General features: G+C 56.8%; 1 protein-coding gene across 1 annotated transcript in view; it reads left to right on the forward strand.

Annotated features, from left to right (window-relative positions):
- Positions 1-4,249: 4,249 nt before the first annotated feature.
- Positions 4,250-26,176, forward strand: part of LOC119091052 (protein outspread) — a gene marked incomplete at its 3' end in the record, with an annotated part of 100,672 nt that continues 78,745 nt past the window's right edge. Inside the window, exon 1 of the mRNA XM_037213769.1 lies at positions 4,250-4,572. Within this exon, the coding sequence (XP_037069664.1) occupies positions 4,459-4,572 (114 nt within the window). The remainder of the gene's footprint in view (positions 4,573-26,176) is intronic.

Below are 26,176 nucleotides of genomic sequence, written 5' to 3' on the forward strand. Positions count from 1 at the left end.
GGTTGGGATTCCTTGATAAGAAGAGAATTGCAATGGTAGCGTCAGGAGCTGTATTTTTGGCAAGGGCTTAAGCTCATTAAAGTTCTATCATGGCGAAACAAATCCATTATGTGCCTAGGGTCTGAGCCCCATGGGCACGGGGGCGTTAAGCTAAATATACATCAAACATACACGGTTGTGACATAGCATAATTTGCCGGGCTACCCACGCAAAACGATACGAATACACCATGCCAAAAAATAGGAATCGCATGTAAGCAGCGGCGAGGGCAAACGGGCAGAGATATTTTAGTGAGTGGCGTCAGTCTCTGTCACAGTCATGTCCTCGACTTGGCTCTTTCGTCGAACTGCCGGACGCTTGGTACAGCATTAAGTGCGAACCTGCCATCATAGAACATGCGCGTTTTTATTCATGTTCGCTATAAATCAAAATGCTCGGAACAAACAAAATGGTTCAGGCTCTGGGCCCAATGTTTCCAGCAATGAACAGCTTTCAGGCGCATAACTTAACGCGCGCCCGGGTGGCCGGCTACATACCCTTTGCTGTGAGTGGGTGGAAGGGGGTCAATTTGAACCTTCCCTGATAACTCGAGAACTAAGAAAGCTAGAGACACCAAATTTACAGGGTGTATTGACCTGTGCGTGAACTCACTTAGGGCAAACTTTCAGGTTCCTAGGTCATAACCTTTGGGTCAAAAAAGGTCAAACAATGTCAGGTTCCAGGCTGGTCCCCAAAGTGCCCCCAGAACCTAGATAACCGTTTCTAAGCAAAAAGCCAGGTCCACATTTAAGGTCAGTGACCTCTTTTGACCTTTTCTAAGGTCAAAGTGACCAAAATCATACAATATTACTTTGAGTTTTGCATTTGACCAAGTGACAAAGATTAGGCTAGACAGTATGTTCCTAAAACAAAATGTTGACCTGGGTCATTTTAGATCAATGACCTATTCTAGCCTATAAAAGGCCTTGGATGATGTATAATACGGTTCCCGCTGTCAGTTAATTCGAAATGAGCACCAAAAACTATCCCATACAGCAAGCCCTAGAGAAACAAAACAGGTTGGTTTTGACCTTGTTGTGACCTTCATATCTGACCTTAGGTCAATGTAATATGCTCATTCAACTATTTTGTTGCCTAAGAAAGCATTTCAGAGATGTATGGCTCCGTCTAACACTCCGTTGTTAGATCAGATTAAAGGATTCCCCAGAAATTGCCTTCGCTGAAACCATGGCCTGACTTTGACCTGCCATAGGTCAGCGATCTTACAAGGTAAATCTAAATTTGTGATGCCCAACGATCTGCCATTCAATTATCAACAACTGCGCAAAATTTGGCGAGGGTGCGCCACGTCGTTCGGAAACCATTTTGGGAAAACTTTCGGGGGCTCAGTTTGACCCCCACCCGGGCGCGTGTTAATTTCCTCTCAGCATACACAAATAGTTTCACATGCCTCGAGCTCTGCCATCAATGCGATAACCTGCTTAGATGCCACTCGAACTGGACCGCACCAATGCCGCGTCAAGTCTCCCACCAGTTTCTACCCCGTTCATAAATGACCGAAAGTGGAGGAAATATTTTCATCGTCAGCTATTCGGTTCGTTGTTCTACTTTTTGTCATAACGGCGCAGGACCATGCAATGGTTTGAGTAGTATGTTCACTGATCTCCTTGTATGAGATTAGGAACTGCGGGGTTTTGTGTTGGGGAAAAATATGGAAGGAATCACTGCTCTTCCGTTATCATGTATCGAGCGTCGAGATTTCTTGTCAGTCAAAATACACACCAATGTTTGCTTGGTACCGATGCTTTCTGCACGTCATTTACCAATATCTCCTGGTGTGACGGTCGATTGCTTTCAGCTCAAGTGCTCATAACTCATAACAGCATAGGGACGGAACATGTGACGATGCACAGTAAGCCTGCGCGTCAGTGGGAGTCGGGTCACAATCACCTGCCCAGCAGGAAACGAGACCGTCAGTCGAAGAGCAGTCTAGTCTAATGAAGCGTCGTGTCTGGAAGCTAAGACTGGACGGGCGAAAGGCAGCTGCGCAATACGATACCAATCTTTTCGGAACACCGCAAAGATGATTGGCATAAACCAAAGCAGACCACTGCATTGGCCAACACTTCAATGGTGGTGGGAAAATATCGCGTGGCACCTGCGGTGATAGCGAGTTACCGTGGAAGTTGTCTCAACATGGGTCAGATCATGCGCCAATTTTTCCATGGCTGTCAATTTATGATCAAATATGGGATATCTGTGAGCACTTAAATGCTTTCGGCGTATCTAGCATAAAAACTTCGTCGTTAGGCATCGTGATAACGGAAGCCAACAGCATTAAGTCTCGGCATATGAGTCTAATGGTGTGTTAAATTGGGTGTGACATTCTCCATTATCATGAATAAATAGGTAAATACTGATTGCTGGGAGTCCCAGCTGCTGTAAATCAACTGGCAAAGATCTGGAGCAAAAAAAAAAAAGAAGAAGAAACAGTTGGAGCCCGTCAAGTCTGAGCCTGTCGACTTTGAACTCGTTCCAGTGTCGCAGGCCACGCGCAAAATTATTTTGTGGAAAATTCCAATGTTTTATTTTCTCCGCTTGGCGACTGGAAATCCACATTCGGTTTGACACCTGAGGGCCTTGGCAGTTCATCGATGCGGCGCGTGCGACGGTTTGTAGGTTACGCCTCAAAAAACCGGAGCGAGCGGACGCATGGAGCAGTTGGACAGGCGAAATCGACCCGGAGGTGCCCATTCTGTGGTGTCGAGACATTAGTGCTGAACTATTGCGGTCGACGGGACCACGCGGCAATAGTTCTACCCGAGATTTGTTCTGCTGAGAAAAAACTTCCATTGCTGTAGCGTAGTGTTACAAAACTTGCAGTGCAGTGGCGTAATGTTACAAACCGTGCAGTGCAGTAGCGTAGTGTTACAAAATGTGCAGTATAGCGGCATAGTGTTACAAAACGTGCAGTGCAGTGGCGTAGTGTTACGAAACGTGCAGTGCGGTGACGTAGTGTTACAAAACGTGCAGTGTAGTGGCGTAGTGCTACAAAACAAGTTTTGAGACTGAGCAGGGGAAAACGGCTGAACCTGCGCCAAAGTGCATGAGTCATGGGGTTTGCCCAGAATCTGACCCACTTTATCACAGATGAATGCTCGATGTGGTTACCGACATAAAACTACATTCTTGTCTGATTTTCGCTAAAGCGCGACGGAATTTCTACTGCAATGACTTGCGTAAAACTCATGCTACGCAACAATACGAATGATTCGTAAGCACACCCGTCATTGAGATTCTGTCACCAAAACAACACCAAAAAAAGAACTACAACCAGAACTCAGTATTTCAGTAGGAGTACTGTCGGATATACGAAAGCGCTGCACAAGTGTTTGCAGTGGAAATAATGCCGCGTATAATTTTTGAACCATAATGTTTGTTGTATAGCACCAATATCGCGTTGAAGCGTGTCGTAAAAATCCTGTCGTGCATAAGGAACGGCTGTTGTAAGTATGGCTGGCCATAAATAATGTTGTAAGTTTTTGCACTAGACGTAAATGACAAATATAAGCAAAGGCGGGTATGAGTTTTTGAAGCATAAGGCGTGGCACAAATGCCGTGCAAAGGTGTTAGATGCAGAAGTAATGTCGCACCACTCTTGTCGGCTGGAGTCTTTGCTGCAGCAGTTATATCGTGAAAACCCTCTGCAGTAAGGGATTCTGACGGCATCACTCGCGCAGAGACTTATGGAATGGTCATCGCCGAGAATCCGTGGCAACATTAATCAATCTACCATAGCATTTTCGACCTTACCAAATGAAACGCTTATCATGCAGCTTGAATAAGGTTAGAAAGAAACCCCGCACAGCTACGGAATCGCTTATTTCCCCAGTCAACATGCCCCGAGGGGCTGCGGGTGGCCCGACAGCGCACCTGCGCGGCCGCTGCCCCATCACAGCAGCCGGGCCCAAGTCTCCATCCCAGAACCTCCGCCGCTGCCGGCCAGGTAGTGGCGCACGAACACCAGCCCACACATCTCACTCCCAGAGCAGATACAAACTTAACACCAATTTTCAGCAGCAGCAACTATCTCTCTTAAATATATCAAAATCGCTTCAAGCTCCTGCTGGCAACAGATTAGCCTGATTTGCCGTTCCGACGCCTTTGACAGAACTACTTTCTGGCGGAGGAATGCGGTTCAGCCGTGCAGTCAGCTGATATGCCTGCGAGGCGTCACTCGTGGCTCGGAGGCCGGTGCGAGGGTGTTCTGCGGCGCGGCGCGCCTGTGGTGTGGCGTGCGGACGCGGGGCTCGTGACTTTCGGTGCGAGGTGCGGGGCCCGAGCGTCTGCCAGGGTGCGTGTGCGTGCGGGGCGCAGACATGTGCGCCGACTCGTTCCCGCGGGGCGAGCGGAGGTGATCCTCCTGCGTCTGACACGCAGCGGTCGGAGCCTGAGACCATGTCCAAGCCGGACTGCCGCAAGTTCTCGCCCAACATCTTCAACAAGCAGAAATGCGCCAGCTGCTTCAAACACAAGGAGGAGCACTCGGCGGAGGCGCTCGACTCGAATCGAGTAAGTTGGGGTTCGAGTGAGAGGCGGTGGTGGGTTCGGCTCCTGCGGGGACAAAGTGCCGCCGGCAGATTTCCTTGCGATAGGTCAGTTGACCGTATGAACCAAACCATAGGTGGGTTGGTTGTCGGGCGGGGCGCCCTGTGAGGGGTGCGCACTCAGTGCAGATTAAAAATGTCAGAATTTTCAAAACAAACAAAACAAGAAAAATGGTCGAATATTTGTGCGCACAGCACTGGATCTGTACGCAGCATTTTGGCCGCGTGCGCGTGAAGAAGATCGGACGCACCGAGCAATGGTTTTTCATCTTCATCCGCGCACAAGTACGCGGGTATTCTGCTTGGTATATCGCCTATCTAGTTACCAACCGTTCCACCTGTGTGCTGCGAGCGCTCTGCTGTGTGTTGTTGACGGAAGGCTCTTTAAGAGGTCAGTTACACGAGGGCTCGGACTGCTGGGCCACGGCAGCGCTTCAGAGATGGCGCTGAGGCACCGAGGGCTTCGTGGGCTGATCACCTGTTTCTGGAAATCACACTCAGTGTCTCGCGATAGAGAGAAATGAAAATTTGTGGGTAAATTCAGCATCTTGAACGGGGTGCCAAGGTCGATGAGGCGTCGCGGTGAGGGCCCTTCATCATCGTGAACTCCTTTTAGCTCGTAGGTTTTCCAAAATTCTGGCTGGCTCCGGCCGCGATTCCGCCCCCACACCGGTATGTAACTTTTTATATAACGTGTGCCGACCGAAGCGTCATGCAAAGGCTTACGAGCATTGGCTGACTCGGACCTCCTCCAAATACATGCAAAGTTTCAACCCTGGCAGTGACCTAGTTTGTTGTTTGTTTCTGCAGCAACGCCTGAACGACTCAGTAGGTTTTAAAGAGGCTTGGGCCAATGACAAAATCAGGGCAAATTTGACAAAATCTGATGGTTATGTAATACTCGTAAAACGTGATGGACATTCCTTTGCGAGGGTGCCCGGCCCCGATTTCTGCACATTATGAGCTCACATATACGTTTTGTCGAACCTGTAAATATCCACAGAATCCTGGCAACGCGGTGCTGTGCGCCAATAGCGCAACATTGCCGACATTTTCACAGAAGCTGTAGAGTCATGGTTTTGTACTGATTGGCGGGTACGTACGGTGCCGAGAGCACGTGATGAGTTATGGCGCCGCGCTTGTACCGCCGGTACCGCGGTGGGTAATACTTTCTTTGCTCCTCATCTGCGCAGCATCTGCATACGAAATCAGAACTCCGCTTGCCATGAGTTAGCTGTATGAGTTAGCTGCATGAGTTAGCTGTATGAGTTAGCTGTATGAGTTAGTTATATATGATGTACTAACGCATCGAACTACAGGTGTCATGTACCACACCATGCCATCTGCGAGCAGTGAGGTAAGCGTGAACTCTGATGTCCATGTGCGGTTAAACGACCCGACGATTGTCGGCCGGCAAAAGCACTTCTTGGGCAATTACCCTAGTGAGCGGCAAAATGTTTCACAAATCCGAGTATATGTGTGAGCTGGACCCAAGTGTCGTCCAAAAAACAATTTTACCTCAAAATTAAAGTCGAGTTGTTCATGTCTGTCCATATACTGCGCAGGGCACCTGGCTTTCAGCCGTCTGTTTGGGCGAAACCTAGTTAATGATAGCAACGGCCGCAAGCTTTTCCAATGGTTGTGGAGAACAAGTAAAACATTTCTGAAAAGCCCTCTGTAGCGTGCCCCCAGCAAACAATGCGAAATGTATCGCATGACGTAAAACATTGGGTGATTCCAGTCCGCGTCCTGACATATCTGGATCAATTACCTGAGGACATCCATTTCTATGCGTATCTATGCACAGCACAAGTTGCTAAACGGACTGGGTGGGGAGGGGGGGGGGGGGCGCAAATGCCCCGTTATCTCTCCTTGGATGCGCCACTGGTCACCGTTGCAACAGACATGGCTCAGTGCAGGTGACATTTACCATACCATTCTTACATACTTCCAAAACCAAGGTCTCGGCTTCTGCATCCGCCTGTTACGGCTGTGTCAGCTCCTTTTTCCTTGCTTCTTTCTCCTCACAGCTCGTTCTCTCCACACCCCGGCTTCTGCCGCTCACCTCTCCCATTCCCATCTTCTGACTCACCGCTGCCAGCTCCCCGCTGAACCCCGCTCCCTTTGCCAGCTCCCTGCTGAACCCCTGGCTTCCGCTGCCAGCTCCCTTTTGAAGCCCCGGCTCCCGCTGCCAGCTGGCCACTGAACTCCCGGCTCCCGCTGCCTCCTGTCTACGCTCGCCACGGCGTAGCTCTTCAACGAACACCCTCCCTTCACCCCCTCGTGCCTGGCCTGTTTCGCACCCCTTCTCTCGCCTCCCCATCCCGCTCCCCGGCCTCGCCTCTCACCTCTCCACCGCACACCAACCGCACCGATCATCACTCCGCGGCGTCCCTGAGGAACGGCCGGGCGCTGGTGGCTGCTGCCCCGTCCCACTCCGGCGTCGGTTCACAGGTGGGTTGGTCTGTGTCACCCGGGCGGGGCGGCGCTTCACCTGGCCACGTCACCTGACCGTGTGAATCCGTCCTAAGGTCAAAGGGATTCACATGTCGTGCCCGGCACCGGTGTTACGTTAAAATTCGAGACTCTTGGGGAGCGCGTCCGTACCGGCGCTGCCGGTGCCAAATCTCCGCTGGGCCCCCGGCGGGCTGTCGGCGGACTCCGGGCTGCTCCCGGCCGACGGGCTCCGAGCTCCCTGCAGGCGGGCTTCGGACTCCCGGCCTGCGGGCTCCGGACTCCCGGCCTGCGGGCTCCGGACTCCCGGCCGGTCCGACTGATCGCCATCCGGTAGGGCCGGGGTCTGGCTCCGGATCCCCGTGCGCTGCGTGGGTCCTCGGCCGTGCGCTGCGTGGATCCTCGGCCGTGCGCTGCGTGGATCCTCGGTCGTGAGCTGCGTGGATCCTCGGCCGTGAGCTGCGTGGATCCTCGGCCGTGAGCTGCGTGGGTCCTCGGCTGTGAGCTGCGCTCACCACCGAGCATCGGCTGCGCGCCTCGCCGCCGGCGGTGGGAGGGGGAATGGGGATGGATGATGCTGAAGAATCGAGCCGCCCCTGGTTTGTTTTTTGGGATGGACAATTGATACGATGTCGAATACGTTGTGCGCACAATCATGCTGGATGTGACGCGAAGGAACTCTCGATGCATTGAAGGCACCGTCCTTGTTAATTGGTGGCAAGGTTCCGTACTAGTGCACGCTTGGTAGCCTCGCCAGCTCCTGGGCGCTGGCCTTGCAGATCGCAGACTGAGCGCCCGAAATTCACACGCCGCTCTATCTCATGCGGACTGTGTGTAAGATCTGAAAAATCTCTGGCTGGGCGAAACTGACTTTGAAATATGCTGCATACGGGCATTGTCGAAGGGTTTTGCACATCGCAAAGTAAGGTAAGGTAGGGTTCGCCACGGCGGAGACGTCCGCAGGGCGCTGTGGGGATCACCCAAGGGCGGCCGCATGCAGTAATTGCCGCTGAGTCACATGCCTGCTGCGAACGGCCGCACTCTGCGGTCGGCGGGAGCGGGCATACGCTCGTCAGCGCTGGTTTGCGCTCGTCAGCGCTGGTTTGTGTTACCGCGAAAGGGGACTGCGGACTGGCCACAGCCGTCCCGACCGCCTGCGCTGTTCGCTGCGGTCACGCCGCGGCCCCAGCGAGCGGCGCAGTGGCGCTGGGCGTAGCGTAGTGGCGTAGTGGCGTAGTATTGTGCTCGGCAGGCCCGAGTGCGATTGACAGCTGCGGCCGCGGCCGCTGGTCGGTATTTTGTCGAGTGTCCCTACTGCGCTGCGCTGCGCTGCGCTAACATTTGCTACGCGTTTCGTACCGAAGGAAGCGTCCCGTTTGCCAGCTCATGCGTGCCCAGCTGTTAACCCAGTGTTTCGGCCGGACCTCGTCCATCTGGATGACGTCACGAGCCTGCGAAGCTCTCGCACTCGGCATGCTGTGGCAACGCGCAGCACGACGGGTGAGTGCCCCCAGGCGCTGTGGGTCTCCGGGCTGGGCGGGCCTCGCGGAGCGGGCGAGGGTGGTCTGCGGTGGACCGTGACCTCTGTGGGGCTTTCTGAAGCGTCTCGCGCTGATGCGTACCGGCAACTTTGGAGCAGTGGTTGTGGTGTTACCTCGGACAAGATTGGAATGATGACGGCTACAAAAGACGCGCCTGTGTTTCACACGCGTCGTAATGTGATTACCTTTGGGCCTTGAATCCTTCGATATAATGCCCGGAAATCTCTCAGTGGGTTTCGATGGGCATGAAAGGTGCTTGCGTGTTTTTCCGACCAGGTCAATGACGAGGCTGATGAAGAATAAGAAACGTTGAGTGTGGACAGTATCTATATCTATATTTGTATCGGTATCTGCAACCGGTATTGGGTCAGCTGTTGAATGTTCGAGGCTGGACGAGGAATCGCCACCATCAGAATGGAAAAGCTTACACAGCACACTCGCCTTCCTGACCGTCCTCCCCACACTCTACCTTCGTGACCGTCCTCCCCATGCTTTACCTTCGTGACCGTCCTCCTGGGAGCACATCCATGTAAGCACAGCTTCTACTCATGGGTGGATCCCAGGGGAGCGGCATGGGCCGTGACCCGTCCTAACACCAACGAAATTTTGAAATTCGCTTCATTTTCCTTTGGTTTCGTCGGTGTATTTGGTTCCACTTTCCAAGCTCGTCCCTCCTCCCCCAAACCACACTTCATTCCCCGGAGTCGGCTGCGGGATGCGGCCGTGTTCCCACGCCGCTGCACCGTGGCCGGCGCGGAGTGACGCGGCGGCGCCGTACCGTAACGGACGCCGCTCGCCGGTGCGGCCATCTCCGGCACCGCCTCCAGCGCCGGCCCGGCGCGACGGGCCCGGCAGGGCCGGGCTTCACAGAGGATGTCACCCGACGCGCCAGTTGGTGTAGGCCTGTCGGCGGTCGACGGCGTTTTCATAAGGGAACTTGGGCGACGGACCCCAGTACTTACTTGCTCTTGATTCCGCTTCAGCGAGCTTGATTTCTGACCCTGGCTCACAACACGGGGCCGAGTTCGACCAACTCCAAGCAACTCTGCCCCCCTCCCCCTCCCCCTCCCTCTAAATCGACTCCGATCCCGGCCCAAGACGATATGATGTCTTTCTGGAATTGATTTGGACAGAGTCCGGCCTGTGGACGACATTTACCCAGATAGCCTGTTGTTTGGCCTCCAGCAAACAATAAAATCCAATATCAATTGTGAGAATGCAGTGGTCTGTGTAAGTTTTTGTGCCGATTAATATTCTGTTGAATAAATTTGTACACAACAGGGCGCGCAGCCGACGTCAAATTAATCGATTCCATTCTGATTCTACAGAAAAAAATCGGTTGGCTCAATTCGGACCCCACGGTGACCGAGGCAGGACACAAGGCTGTCAAAATCCCGGATGGGTAGTGCGACGCTGTGACCTGTGTGGGGAGTGCGTGCTCGGTGTTCAATTGAGACGTCAGCGGCGGCTGCACGCATCAGTTGCTCACTTACCAGCAAAACTCAACCGAGGCCACGCGATATTTTTAGGTTTCTGCGGCATCACGCCACAAGGTTTGGACTGGACGAGAGATGAGTCACCGGTGGCTCAGGACGCGTGCACGGCCCTCCAGACGCCGAGCCGCGAACAGACTCTTGTTTGCCCCGTAAACTATGTGGTGTTTGCCTCGTAAACTATGTGTTGTTCTAGATGGCGTTGGCTTGCTAGTTTCATGTATTTGAGTGTGGAGATGGTCCGTTACTGAGCGCCAACGTATCGGTGTTTTCACTGCCCTCACGTGGCGAACTTTTCCCTCTGGCATGACATTATGCCAGTGACAGTCAGTCGCTTCTCCCGTGACGCCGACAGCCCGCTCGCGTTACCCCGTCCGGAGGACAGGCCGCCGCCGCGGTCTTCTGTACGGCGGTCGGCCGGCCGATCCAGCAGCAGCGCGCCGACGCTTCAGAGCCCTCTGTCGACGTGCCGTTACCCCGTCCGGAGGACAGGCCGCCGCCGCGGTGTGCTGTACGGCGGTCGGCTGGCCGATCCAGCAGCAGCACGCCGATGCTTCAGAGCCCGCTGTCGACGTGTGAGTCAGTGACGTCACGCGCGGAGGGTCGGCAAGCTGTCGCTCGGGAAGATCTTGCTGGGGGCGCGCCACGCCTTCGCGCACGAGTGAGATTACCAGGCGGTGAATGAACGCTGACCTTGGAAAAGGCCACCCACGACATGTGAGCAGATTTAAGTGTGGCAGTCGGTGGCAAGCCTCACTTTTTGATAGGTATGCGGAGCGACGCTGTTTGCTGGGGTGCCAATCACACTTCGTATCTTAAGGTGGAGCTGGAGACAGCACGCTGATCAAAATAGGCTGCAAACATGGTCCGGACGTGAACGGCGTCTCCGAACTACGCACTACACCGCCGCTAGGGAACTTATCTTTCAAACTGGTTTGGGATCTCTACGTGCCAGACCCTTCTCCTGGGATCCCATGTGCCGTTGTGATCCTGACCCTTCTCCTGGGATCTCATGTGCCGGTATGATCCTGGCCCTTCTGGGATCTCATGCGCCGGTATGATCCTAACCCTTCTCCTGTGGTCTCATGTGCCGATGTGATCCTGACCCCTCTCCTGGGATCTCATGTGCCGGTATGATCCTAACCCTTCTCCTGGGATCTCATGTGCCGGTGTGATCCTGACCCTTCTCCTGGGATCTCATGCGCCGGCATGATCCTAACCCTTCTCCTGGGATCTCATGTGCCGATGTGATCCTGACCCTTCTCCTGGGATCTCATGTGCCGGTGTGATCCTGACCCTTCTCCTGGGATCTCATGTGCCGATGTGATCCTGACCCTTCTCCTGGGATCTCATGTGCCGGTGTGATCCTGACCCTTCTCCTGGGATCTCATGTGCCGGTGTGATCCTGACCCTTCTCCTGGGATCTCACGTGCAGGTGTGGTCTTAACCCTTCACCGTGCTAAGAGATCTGACCTCAGTGCGGACCACGAATTTGCCGCCCGGGACATAACTAATACGACTTTCCGCTCCGTACACCAGAAATGAACAAGCTCACTGGCATGGGTCATTCCATGTCAAATGCTTCACATAGCCTGCGCCGGCTTCTGTTTTGTGACCTTGGACAGTTCTCGCGTGCTTGCCCACTGCTGTGACCTGGGTATGTATTGTGACCATTGTGGCGTGCAGCAAACCGAGACAAGGGGCCAGCCCGCATCTAGCGCACTCACTTATCACGCACATAAACTGCCCCCTACGTCATAAACGAACAATGTCAGTCCGGGCTAGGCCACTGAATTGCGACTTGATAAAAATGCCCAATGCTCCAGAACTGAAAACACTCAGTTCATCGAAGTCGACTGACTCACGACACACTGGTCTATGCTACTCTCTTCGTCTTTGAAATAAACAGGGCCAGTCCAGGGTCGTCTGCTGGCCGGCGGCTGACCTACCAAAGCCGCGCCTCTCTCCAGAGGTGAGCGGTGTCATTCCAGGTGGAGTGAACGCACATCTGACGTTGGCCGCCAGACGTAGCGAAGAGCACCTCCAGCCGGCTTGTGGCGATTCCAGAGCCTGTGGTCGGCGTCTGACGTCACCGGTCAGGTGACTTCATCAGACAGGTGACGTCATTTGTGCGGGTGACGTCACCCGTTCGTACCTCGCCGGAGAGCCCCTGGCCGGGAGTGCTGCGTACGCGGCCGGGGCTAGACGCCGAGGTCAGTCATAGGTCAGTCAGATATCAAGTCATATGCCGGAGGTTAGACCGAGGCGGCTGCTGCCTCTGCGCGCCGGGCAGCGTGAGAACTGGACTGGAAGTTAGGATGGGATGATTAGTGGGACAGTGAAGTCCTGCGTACCGATTGTTCCGATTCGGCCATTCGATTGTGCGTGACTCGTCGACCCGGCTCTGAATGCTGGATCAGGATTGGCTGTCCTCGGATGTGATTAACACGCTGTGAATATCGGGTCTAATGTGACAGCTTTCATTGAGGACGGTGTAACTTAACAGTGTCACAATTAGCGCGTGTGTCTAGAACACTGTGTGCGGTCTCACAACCGGTGTGTCATCCCGTGGGCATTTTGTCAAAGCACTTCGGCGTCCCAGCTGTAGTCATTCCAAGTGGAGTCCGTTAGCGCTATAGGGCGGTGATGTTCGGGCTAAATGTGAACCTGGGCGCGGCGGGCCGACGTGGCGCCTCTGCCGGCGTCTTGGGCCGGCGCCGCGCCGCCGCCGCCGCTCAGCGGTGCACGCCGCCGGCGCGCCGCATTAATTAGCGGCTGCGCGCGCGCGCGCCGTGCGCCGACCAATAGTTCATTGACATCCGAGTAAACAAACAGGGCAGGGGTCGGCTCCGTGCCGGGCCAGACACGAGCCGACGCCACGCACGCGCACGCACGCACGCACGCACGCACGCACGCACGCACGCACGCACGCACGCACGCACGCATACTTGCATGCATGATACGTGCATGTGTACGTGCATTCCTGAATGTTTGCTTGCGCGCATGTACTCTTGCACGTACGCACGCATGGGATAATGCATGCGAGCATGCGCAATCATGTCGGTGATCATAGCAGAAGCGTGATAATGCAAGAATGAGCGCAGGTGTGTGTAGGCCCGCTCCCGCAGTTGCACGCATGCGTAACGCAACGTTGCGTGCGAATATGTTTCCACCGACAGCCACAGGCATGTACGCCGTTGCGCGCGCGCACGGACTCACGTATGATCTGTACATACGGCCGTTCAAACCACGCAGACTGCACGGCCCTGACCGCCGTGGTGTGCGAACGACGCGGTGAATCCCAGGCCATTCTGCTCACTTCGTAACGTTTATGCATTTGATTGAGGCGCTCTTGCGGCAGGACAAAACGTTTTGGGGTCACTGTCGTATTTTTGACCCGCTGGGCCGCTGGCGAAGTCTTTAGAATGTTTGCTTGTCGCCTCAAGATGCCGAGGACACACGACCAGGCCACTGCCTTCCACGGGCACAACGTTCACGGGTGTAACGTACAAGTCCAAACGCGGGCAGACACATACTTCCGTAGCGAACGTGAGAGCTTACTAAGCATGCGTCTTACATGGACATACAGTACCGAGAAAGCAGGTTTTCCTCTGTAAGGAAATGTATGTGTTGCACACCCAGCCCCAGACTGAACCGACAGGGCAGTTCTGAGAGGGGGCGAAGGCTGGTCCGAGGACAGCACATAGCCAGGACTCGTCGGGATTTGGACTCTGGTCCGCTTGTTGGATTTGTTGATCGTTGAGATGGCGATGATCGGCGATCATGCAGATCAGAACATCGGAAAGCCGACCCAAATCCACGAGTAGATATGCCTGCCGCATCTGTGGAACAGGGCAGGGCAGAAACACGTCCCCACGGGGAAGAGCGCGCCGGCGTCTTCGGGGGGCGGAGGACGAAGCAGGGTAGAAGCAGGTAGAAGCGGAGCGCACGACAGGGTAAGACGCAAGTAGGACGTCAAGCCGGCTGCGACAACACCTGCCTTGCAAGCACGACGCTGGGCTCGGCTCGGCTGGCTCGCGGCTTGCAGTGGCCGAGGCAAAGCGCCTTACACCGCAGTCTGCACGGCATTCGGCGGCGGTGTCGCGCTTGGTGGGTCGTGCGGAACCCCGGGGCGACAGGCGCCGGGCACGGGCGTCACGCGCGCGCCGGCGACGTGCGGAGCCCCGGGGCAACAGGCGCCGGGCACGGGCGTCACGCGGGCGCCGGCGACGTGCGGAGCCCCGGGGCGACAGGGACTGGCGCCGGGACACGGGCGTCACGCGTGCGCCGGCGACGTGCGGAGCCCCGGGGCGACAGGGCGCCGGACACGGGCGTCACGCGGGCGCCGGCGGCGTGCGGAGCCCCGGGGCGACAGGCGCCGGGCACGGGCGTCACGCGTGCGCCGGCGGCGTGCGGAGCCCGGGGCGACAGGCGCCGGCACGGGCGTCACGCGTGCGCCGGCGACGTGCGGAGCCCCGGGGCGACACAGGCGCCGGGCACGGGCGTCACGCGTGCGCCGGCGACGTGCGGAGCCCGGGGCGACAGGCCGGACACGGGCGTCACGCGGGCGCCGGCGGCGTGCGGAGCCCGGGGCGACAGGCGCCGGGCACGGCGCGTCACGCGTGCGCCGGCGCGTGCGGAGCCCCGGGGCGACAGGCGCCGGGCACGGGCGTCACGCGTGCGCCGGCGACGTGCGGAGCCCCGGGGCGACAGGCGCCGGGCACGGGCGTCACGCGTGCGCCGGCGACGTGCGCACATCGCCGGCCCCAGGCTGACACCAGTGCGCCGAGACTTGCGCCGGCGCGTCACCGAGCCGCGATTCCAGGCAATGTTGCGTCTCACATTCTCGCCGTTTGCCAGCCACGCACGGCCGCGAGCACGGCGCCGGCGCCGGCGCCGGCCCGTCGGCGCGTGCGCCGGCCCGAGTCCAGGTCCGTGGGTCCAGGTCCAGCGCCTGCGCCGGCGTGATTCGAATGGGGGCGCGGGCCGCTGCCGATATCGGACCGGCGCCGTGCGCGAGCGGCCCTCACGGCTCACCGCTGGCCGGCAATGGTAATGATGTCCTGGCACGGCTGATGGCACGGACGACGACAAGAGAGGGAGAGGGGAGGCAGAGGCACGCGTTGCGTCCTCCACGATCTTGGATATTAACGTTGCGTCACAGCGTTGTGTGGAACGAATGCCCTCAAAGTACCTCCCCCCCCCGTCAACAGCCAATGTCGACGCTCGTGGGTGCGCCGACACCGTGTGAAGTGGTCACCGAATGCACACCTGGCGACGAGCCGGAAGTGACGTCTGGCGAGTCTGCCGGCCTGCCACTCCATCCGCCGGCCTGCCAGTCTGTCCCGTTGGACGGCAGCGCGGACGGCGCAAGCTGGCGTATCATGCCCGCGAGCTGAGCCGCCGCGTGGTGACAAGATTCCCGCGAACTGAGCCGCCGCGTGGTGACGAGATTCCCGCGAGCTGAGCCGCTGCATGGTGACGAGCACCTGCCCCTGCCATCCGACGGCAGAGCGCGCCAGCGACTTGGCTGGTGGAACGTCTGAGCTGGTTCTCTCCTTCCGTACGTCGGAGCTGGTTCTCTCCTTCGTACGTCGGGGCTGGTTCTCTCCTTCCGTACGACATCGCTCAGGAATTGTTACCTGGCTTTTTTGGAGGTCTCCGGGCTAAGTGGCGTGTCGTGTTCTGTGCAGCCGGGCGTGACGTTTGATCCGTTTACAAAGGCGCTGTAGTCAATCGGCTGGCAACTCCAACCGCAGGTGTTTATGGCCACTTGTTGGCGGCCTGTGGACCAGTGTGCGCTTGACCGAGCCGACGTCATCCGCCGTCAGTGCAAATCGCGAGCTAATCGGCGCAGGCTCAGCATTCTCGGAACCGAGGCGTCAGCGCAGGCCGATAGGGCGACGAGGAGGTCGTTACTAGCAAATTACGACAGCTGTCCTGGAAACATACGCTCGATTGTATCGATCTGTGCTTTTCCGCTAGGCTGGCTTACTTGTGCCATATGCTACGCTTTGACACTCGGAGCTGCCCACAGCCTGTGGGAGGACTGAATGTTTCCGTTGGGGATACCTACTTTTTCGAAATGTTCAGACCAAATCTTAAAAACAAAGTGCTGTCAATTTACATGTATACGCATCTGTCTTCAAGTTTAGTCCATGCAGTGCTGTGCATCACGCGCATCGAATGCAAACTGGCTCACTTAAGCTGCTCGACTTTCATTTCCCTATTTGGTAGGATGTAATGCATCACTGCTACGGCGCTGACCCAAGGTCGGCCAGTATCCTTCCTATCCTTCTCCCTTGCAGTGTGTAGATTTACGTGTTTCTTTTATGCTTTTCTTTCTTCACGAATAGCCCACCGGTGTTATCGGGTATCATCACCCGTCAAGGTACACCGCGTGCGCGGCCTCACGCCGGCCGTCCAGAAGGCCCCGCTCATTACCTGAAGGCTGTCGGCGTGTGCACAGCGCGGGAAACTCCCGTGAGAGCCACCGGAAGCGGCGGGCATCCGGCGGTCGGAGGCACCGCCACCGAGCCTTCCCTCGCGCCGCGGCGCTGACAGTCGGGCCTCGTCAGTGCCACGGTCCGAGCTGCCCCGGTCGGATGACAGGCGGGTGGCGGGCGGGGGGAGGTAGCGGGCAGGAGCGAGGCATAAGACACGTCACAGGTGCGAGGCGGTGACTGCCCGCATGCTGATGTGCTGTCGCGGTTACGCGCGATGCTTAAGTCATCTGCTGTAGCGTTGGCGTACTCTGACGGTTTCGCGCTTCACGGAGTTAGATCTGTTTAAACGTCTGTATAGTTAAATGGCACATAGAACGAGTTGTGAAACACTAAATTTGATGAAATTTAGAGGGAAGGTGGCACCCAGCGGGGACGCACCACAGCGGGGACGCACCACAGCGGGGACGCACCACAGCGCAGGGCTGCGGATCCCGCCTTGCGTGTCTCGTCTCTTTGGTTGGAGGCTCCGCCCACGCCGTTCTGGCTCTGGTCCTGGCCGAGCTCAAGTCTCAGATTAGGTGGCCGGCCGGCGCCCGCGGCGCTACGGCTCAGGGACGGGGCACCTTGGGGGTCCTGATACTCTCTAGTGCCGCTCCGAGGGAGCGGGGGCGGAGCCGGCTCCTGCTCGCCGTGCGGCGCGGAAACATCCCCGCCCGTCCCCTCCCCTCCTCGCCTGCTGGCGCCGTGTCGTCAAGATGGGCTATGTGGCGCCAGTGAGCTCTGCGGGACCGACCCGCCGCTGATGGCTGACCGTTGGCGCCGGCGCCCCGCTCGCTGGCCGTTTTATGGCGCAACCCCGTTCCGGATTAGCCCCCTTTCATGTCTTTCTTAGTCCGGATTGATGGGTTCTCCATGCCATGTGTTTTTGCGCGGCTGCTTCTTGTCTCGTAGATTGTGGGTTGAGTGTTCCGTGCTCTGATGGTTACCCATCCCATTCCCGCTCATATTGCACACGGCTGGTGACTCCACATCAGCGGGGGGCCAAGCTGGACGGGAGTCGGCTCAGTCATGATCCTCCGGCCGTGAGACTGCAGCCCGTGATCCTCCGGCAGTGAGCCTGCAGCCGTGAGACTGTCACCGTGAGACTGCAGTCGTGAAACTGCAGCCCGTGATGCTGCAGCCGTGAGGACTGTAGCCGTGAGAGCCCAGGGCAGACCCGTTTCTTCACAGACATACTGAGGGCTGCTGGGCGTCGGCCGGCTGGTGCAACATCTAGGTCATAGCGGGTCCCTCGCCGCAGTTAATGATGATAAATCGTCTGCACACAATTAGCACCGCGAACAAGTTTCGCAATCCAAATAGGTACTGGCCGAGAAATAGAGGCGTAAGTGGGCCTGACTGAGCGGGCGCGGCGCCGACTCGGACTGAAAGGTCAACCAGTTTAAGTGAGGAGTGAGTGAGTGGGACTTTCTTACATATTTCCTGTGCCATTCATATGTTACAGTGTAAAGGAGGTTAGGTTTACGTTCTGGATACGTATTTGCGTTAAGCGACTTACCTCAAGGGAATTTTCCACGTTTCAAGACATTGAGATAATCATCATATATGATGGAAAAACTTACTTATAACGATTGTTACGCTTGTAAGTGCGAAAAACCTTTGTACACTACCAAATTTCACTACTTTGTAAGTATGCTTCTCAAGACGTCGTCGTTTCCTTATGCCATGGAACGTTTTTTATGACATCAGAGTTTCCCCCGGACTGGCTTGTGTCAGAATTGCCACGGTAGTGGACAGGCTGACTCACTTTTTAGTACTTCCACAGAGCGAGAGGTGTGAACTTATAAACTGATGCATGCGTACTGGATCGCAATGTGCACGTTTTTGGCCCTTTTCGACGTGTTCTTGTATGTTTGTCCGTGATAAATGTTTTTTTTCTGGCGTTCAAATTTTCAGCTACTAGCTTCTATCTACTAGCTTACAGCTGCCGCTATTCTTTATTTCTTCAAATCCCAGGCTCATTTCCGCCATATCTGGAAGCGGTCTAAATTCCCGTTTTAGGTATCACAAAACATGGCTCGGTTTCGAAAATTTGAGTTACCGCATTATGCTGGTCGAAAGTTTGGGCAACGATTCTTGCTGACGTACTCCAGGGACGGATAGCTCAATGGTAAAAGTTTTTACCCTTGAATCAAATATGGCCATCGAGGAGGGAGAATTTGTGTGGACATTTCTATGACGTCATACATTAGTGGGTACTCCGAAGGTGGCGGTGCGAAATGGTCTGTACCAGTTTGCGTACACCAAGGTCAGAGCCGAGAGGATATTAGGTCTTGAAACGGCCTCAGTGCGAATCGCTGGCAGTTGTCTCGAAACAGGCTATCTCAGCGCTAAACCAAATACCAGTATGGAACAGTCACTTTGAAGACGTTGGGCTCGCTACAGAAGCCTCCCCATTTTGATTTTGTGTAATGAGTAGAAAACTCGAAGTCCAGAAAGCAGATTGTTTTAACCACAACAAATGACAAACGCCTAAAAATGACTGTTTTGCGTTTGGTCTTGGGCCCCGACCTGCGGGCAACACTGGTCACAACGCAGTACATGGTGGCTAGTGCCGGCACTAAATAACAACACTGGTCATAATGCAGTACATGGTGGCTAGTGCCACCACCAAAGGACAACACTCCGGTCATAATGCAGTACATGGTGGCTAGTCCCGCCACTAAAGGCCACACGGACTGCAGAACTATGCCATATTGATGAGACAAGACGGGTCTAGAGCCATTGGAGTGACCGGAGACCATTGGCAGCAGGAAGGATGGCATAGGAATCAGGGGCATATTGCAACCTTCTCAAGATTTAACACCAAGCCTTTTGGGAGCTGGGGAGTTCCAATCCGTTTGCAAAAAAAAAAATGGCCGCCGTTTTTGTGCGGTATGTACGAGAATCGCGCTCGCACCACGGTCAGACCCTGGCAGCTGACATCTGACGTTCGTCGCGGCCCAGGTCTTAGCCAAACTCCCGTCGCAGCCTCGTTCGCGAACCAATCGAATCACCGGCATACTGATCGTCCGTGTCGGGATCAGACCTTGACCAGCTTCGTAAGATTCCTTCCCACCGATCATCACCGCCAGATGACAGAAAGCCGACCCACCGATCATCACCGCCAGATGACAGAGATCCGGACAGCCAGGCGCTGGATCGCTGGGTTTTGTTCGAAGGGCGGCCTCTCCGCATCCGAGCCCGATTCACGAGCGGATGGTCAATCCGTCACCGCCGCCTATCAGCCGGCGAACGGCGCCGACCAATCAGAGCGCGGTCCATGTCAGCTGCTGGCGCGCCGCCGCGTCCCTGTGACATCAACCGGGCACGACCGGGTCGGTCTGCCGCCGGGCCGCCGGATGGGACGGGTGCGGTTCGGGGGGCGCGCGGATCCGACGCCGCGGCGGGCGTGACGGGCGCGGCGCGGCCACCAACTCGGATGACCAGACGCGTTCTGGAGGAAGGACAATGCCGAAAAAAATATGAAACCTAATGGATTCCTTGAAAAGCGGTGGCGCAGTAATGTTCCCGTTAGAGCACGATCGTGCAAAGTTTTAAAAATGGTGGCTGTGCATGGGGAATGGCCGTGAACATCGCCTTACACGCTCCATAGCATTCCCCGTCAGCGCGTGCGGCCGATGGAACGCGTGCTATTTCGTGCTGAAGGAACGGATTCAGCATTTTAGAGCTGGAACTGGGTCGGATGTATCGTCCAGTCAATGGTGCATTGAACGAGGTGAGGAGCGCTGGAGACGCGTGCCACCCCTCCCCCTTGCAAAATTTGTGCGCGTATTTCATTTCTGTGATAAGATGTCAACTAAAAAACGAAGGCTCGCATATACAAACACGGATGCAGGTTTGAAATAATGAGATGTTGTCATGCCTATGAAAAAAGTTTGTGCGGCTGTGGCGCGCTGAGATGAGGTTTTCAGCGCCAGCTTTTGATTTGTCCCCCAATGCAAAATCATACGTTAGCTCCTACGTCTAGTCCACAACATGCATGCGCGCGCGAGCTCCGAAAGAGCGCCCCCGACCGCCGCACAGCCGCAGTCGGGGGGGGGGGGGGAGGGGCTCCAGACCCCCTCGCCCATGCCCCGCGGTGGGCGCGGTACGGCAGGAGACGCTAATGACCGCTGCCCACGCCACGTGTGTCGCAACAGCCCATCAGACCGTCACCGCCCGCCGGCTCGTTTCGGTCTGTCGGCCCGGACGCTCGGCTCTGACGTGCGCTGATGAGCGCTGACGCTGGGGAGTGGTGTGTACATCCTGAGGCTGACGTCCACTGATCAGTGCTGATGCTCAAGAGCGTTACGGCCACCCGGATACACCACTTCTGTGGTAGCGGGACGGTCTGCTCTGTGGTCACTCCTAAACCGGAATTCTTGGGATGCTGTGCACATGTCGCATGACCAGCATCTTCTGACGTGCCATGGGCGGCAACTTCTGACTTGCTAAATGGTCAGCAACTTTTGACGTGCCATGGACGGCAACTTCTGGCTCTTGCCACATGGTCGGTAGCTTCTGACATGCCATGGGCGGCAACTTCTGGCTCTTGCCACATGGTCGGTAACTCCTGACATGCCATGGGCGGCAACTTCTGGCTCTTGCCACATGGTCGGTAACTTCTGGCGTGCCATTGGCGGCAACTTCTGGCTCTTGCCACATGGTCGGCAACTTCTGACGTGCCATGGGCGGCAGCTTCTGGCTCTTGCCACATGGTCAGCAACTTCTGACGTGCCATGGACGGCAACTTCTAGCTCTTGCCACATGGTCGGTAACTTCTGACGTGCCATGGGCGGCAACCGCTAATACACTTGCCGCATGGTCAGCGACTTCTGACGCACATACCGCATCGTCGGCATCTTCTGAAGCACATGCCGCGTGCATGACGTGGTCGCGTGCTCGGTTAGCTCGTGCGAGGTGATTCAGTATTGTGGGCGATCTCACATGCAGTGTGTGATTGTGATTACGAATCGCTGTCTCAGCATGTGCCAATAGTTCGGCTGAAGGATTGGCGATTTCAAAACAGTGTGACAAGGACGGGCATGATCGTGCGGTTTGGCCCCCGACTTCGCTAAAGGACGGGCAAGCGGTGACTGTGATGGAAAGGCCAAGGCGGCGAAGCTGGGCGCATACACCTCCAACGTTATGGCGTTCCAACACGTTTGACTGGAAATCGGAAATAGTTCGCCATTACTGGTGCTGGAAATCAACTATATAGGGACAGCTTTTTATCGGGGTGTACCCGCTTTGCAAAGAACCTGCTTGGGGATGTTGAATTTTTGGCGTGAAAAGTAGATGCTCATATTTTTACACACGCACGATACGTCTTTGTTGAAAATACCACTAAGCCCCAGCTAAGTGGAAAGTGTGGTCGACAACTGCCCTCGGCCGCCTCGGATCACACCGTGATCGCTGCCACCACGGATTACGTCTACACATGCGGCAGCTTCGTCTATTGTTCAATTATTTTTTCCATATATTTTATGGTACTTGTGGTGCGCAGTGTCCTGCTATTGGCCTGGGCCCGGCCCCCTTCCTCTGTGGTGGTGGCGTCCAGCGCGTCGCCGCCACACCGGCGGCGAGGACGTCCCCGTCCTCGCCGAGTAGGCTGACGGGGGCTGCCGATGCGGGACTTCACCGCTCGCTGCTGGCGGCGGCCAGACACGGCTGGTGGATACGGCACCAGCGCCAGCACCAGCATTTGTGTCAGCACCAACACCAGCGCCGGAACTAACACTAAGACCAACACCAGCACCAACGCCAGTGTCAGCACCGGCACCGGCCCCGGGCCCGGCACCGGCACCAACACCGGCACCAACACCGGCACCAACACCGGCTCCGGGCCCGGCACCGGCACCAACACCGGCACCAACACCGGCACCAACAGCAGCTGCATGCGGTTTTGTTCCGAGCAGCAAATGTGTTTCGGCTATCAGCGGTCGTTGCTGAGCACGTAGCCTGGGAGGCCCACCCGCGAAAGATTCTGGTGCGTCGGACATGCACGGATATACCGCTCGGTGCAGGGCGAATTGCTCACGATGGTTTGGTTAGCGGGCTGTGCCTTTGAAGCGCTTGGTCGCGACCATCGGCGCGTGCTGCGCCTTGCCTGACGTCGAGAGCCTCTGCTGAACCGGGCGGCCACTCGGGCTCACGGCGTCGGCTGCTTGACCTCCGGCGCTGTGCCGGCTGACCGGGTCACGTGACACCGAACGGAGCGGCAGTACGCGCGCCCGGCGCCGGCCCAGACCGCACGGCATCCCGCGCCTGTCCGACCAGGATGCGGCTGCGGCCTCGCCCTCGCCGCTCCAGGATTTTCGCTCAGTTTTCCGCTCCCCGCTGTAAGTCGCGGACCGGTTGTGCGGCCGGTGGTCAGTGCGACGTCAGTGTTGGATCCGGAGCGATGTGCTATGGAACAACATCGGATGGAGGGTGATGTCTGTGGGTTGGTACCGACCCCCCCCCCCCCCCCGTGAATCGTTTCTTGTCGCAGCTCGCGTGACCGGTCTGCTTCAGCAGTGGTGGGCGGCCATTGATACGCGAAATAGCGTAAACGGGCCATGCACCAAGCTTTTTGGTCCAATGCACCAAAGAGTATGAAGGGAACTAGAAAAAAGTGAAAACTGGAAAAGTGGATGCGGTTCGATTAGTTGATGCCACGGTCAGCTTTAAGAGCCGTGGGTGATGACGAAGATTTTGTCTCTGTAAACCTTGATGTATTGCAGTTCTGTGCCGCTGAAGGATTGTCGTGCAGCGAAGGTTTTCTGCACCAGCCGAGCTGGGTGGTGAAATGTTATTCTCACGGTACACTGTAACATGAACATGTATGTTCCATCTCCACGGGGGGCGAAGCAAAATGCCATACACTGGCACGATATTCCGTCCTGAGAGCAGCGCGACGGTGTCTGCAGCGGTCAGCGCCGGTACCGTCCTCCCTGGCCCACACCCGGCGTGGGCTTGACCCTGCGAATCCAGCACTGGACGCGCTCGTACAACAGGAAAGGCGATTAATGCCGACCGATGGTGGATTAGCGAGCGTTGCTCTCTTGACGGGTGGTGCACGGACGGGTGGAGCGATGCTCTCCTGACGGGTGGACTTGAAATGCACGCTCCTCTGGCAGTTTCCTGGAAGACTGGTGGCCGGCGGCGTTGAATTGGGACGGAAAATCCAGTTCGCTTTGAGACTACAGACGTTGCGTGACTGATAATGGCGCTGCTGGAGCAACGCCGGGGAGGGTGGTCCAGTCTCGTCCGTCGGGCAGGGTGGTCCAGTCTCGTCCTCCGGGGAGGGTGGTCCAGTCTCGTCCTCCGGGGAGGGTGGTCCAGTCTGTTCCTCCGGGAAGGGTGGTCCAGTCTCGTCCTCCGGGGAGGGTGGTCCAGTCTCGTCCTCCGGGAAGGGTGGTCCAGTCTGGTACGTCCGGGAGGGTGTTCCAGTTTCGTCCTCCGGGGAGGGTGGTCCAGTCTCGTCCTCCGGGAAGGGTGGTCCAGTCTCGTCCTCCGGGGAGGGTAGTGCAGTCTGATACGCAGCCGCCACCCATCCGGTCGCAGCCCGTGGTCGCCCCTCCCAGGCCAGGCCAGGCTCAGGCATGTACGCCAAGTGTCATACACAGAATTATTCCAACGAAAGCCGCGGAAGCATGTGGGTTCTGTGGACCATTTTCCCGCTCAGCAGTGAAGCCTCATGTGAATTTTGGATTGCTGTGGCATCGGCCTCGCCTTCATAAAGCAGTCAAGTTACTCATGTTGCGTATCCGTGTCTTGCTCCAGGCGGGCTGTCCATGGCCGCTCTTCCAGCACCGGCCAGCCGTTAATGCGTTTGTGGAACTGGCGGTGCTGCGCCGGTGCCATTAGTTCGCCAGGCATTTTTTCCGGCGCCGACCGCCGGCCGCGCGACTCGGGCCGTTGACCATCGCTGGGCATACGGGCGATCGGCCGCGCCTGATAGCTGCAAAAGTCGCCCGTACGCGCGCGCCGACTGTGCTGTTGATTTTTTCCCGACCCGCTGGTGTTTAATTAGCTAGCGTCGGAATTCGGCGGACACGCCGTGGTTTCGGACGACCGTAGAGGAGGCCGTCTGAAGGTAACTCCTGTTTATGTGGGTCCTGGACTGTGTCCCATCACAAGGCGGGCGCAAGTTATTTGGGCTGGTCACCAAGGCTCTAATTACGGTTGAAAAGGGTAGGCGCATCCGTATTCAGCCAGAGACCATCTGCCAGCAGCGAGACGCCAGCCAGTGTATAGCCTCAAATGGCGGCAATTTGACCTTCGTGTACAGTGGGCTCAATAAAAGGTTCTTTCCGAAAACATGGATGAACTGGTGGTTTAGAATCCCAGTGAAATTGAGGGTGTTTGGAACAAACAACCCAGCCATGTGAAGGAGGGCATGCCATACCTATCAGCTGCCCGGGATGTATTGCCAGCCAGCTACGACCGGCCGTGGCGGTTTGGATTGAATGATCCAGCTTGTAACCGATGAGAATCCTTCCAGCCAGCCTCTGGTGTGACGTTGGTGACTGACCTTGAACAGTTCCCATGCCTGGCATAGCTGAGAACCGTGCTGCTGGATTTATGTGCAGTTTGCCCCGTGCAGGACACTGTTAAGTGGTGTTCAAACACATGACAAGGCCGTTTACACGCGTCTCACGGGATATCGCAAACTCTGTTTATAGTCGTTTGCCACCGGACAGCGTGCATAATAAATGCATTCGTTTGTGATGAACATGTCTGGCTGTAGTCTGTCCCAGATACAGCGGCCCAGGCTGTCCGGCCTCATTCTAAGCGCACATCGTGTCGCTGGATTTCAATGACGAGATACATCACACAATGCGTCATTATGGTGCCCAACAACTGCTTCATGGCCATGGCACCACATGCCTCTGTTATGGCCATTGCTACAGCACACCTCCCTTTCATCCTCTGTTGAAGGGATGCCTTTGGGAGCGGGAGGAAGACTGACCAGCGAGGTCATCCATGCGGTACGTCGTCGAGAGGTCGTCCATACAGTCAGCCCATGCCCATGTGTTCAGCATGCAAGTCCAGGGGAGCAGGAGTGCTATGGGAGTATTCACTTCAGGCGTCGGCGAGCGTGTCATGGCACGTGCGCGGCGTGGCTTGCAGGCGGACACGTTGACACGGGCGGCGCCGCGGAGAGCCAAGTGCGTCGTAAAACAAGCCGTCACGACCGCGACTTCCTGTTGCCGACCTGCCGTCCACGATTGTCCGCGACCGAGCCGTCGCGCGGGCGCAAACGCCGGCTCGTGTCAACAGCACTGGTGGCCGGGCGTCGGCTCTCGGCCGGTGGGCCCGAGGCGCCCCGCGACACCTTGTTTGCATTCGTCGCGTACGGATAGTGACGCGGCGTCGGCTCGTTCCTGTCGGCCTCAGCGCCAGCGGCGCCGGGGAGTGCCAGCGCCCGGCCTGGTGGCGGCGACGGCGGCGGCGGGGCGTCGCGCGTACGGACGCGAACCAGTGACGTCACAATACCGCCGCCGCAGAAAACATAAACAAACTCGTAACTCAGGTGGGCCTTTGTCGCACCGGCAGTGGCGGTCGTGTGCGACTGTCCATTGCGCCATATTAGGTCTCTCTCTCTC

This window comes from Pollicipes pollicipes, unplaced genomic scaffold (assembly GCF_011947565.3).
Source record: "Pollicipes pollicipes isolate AB1234 unplaced genomic scaffold, Ppol_2.1 Scaffold_3216;HRSCAF=3773_pilon_pilon_pilon, whole genome shotgun sequence".
In the NCBI taxonomy this organism is placed as follows: domain Eukaryota; kingdom Metazoa; phylum Arthropoda; class Thecostraca; order Pollicipedomorpha; family Pollicipedidae; genus Pollicipes; species Pollicipes pollicipes.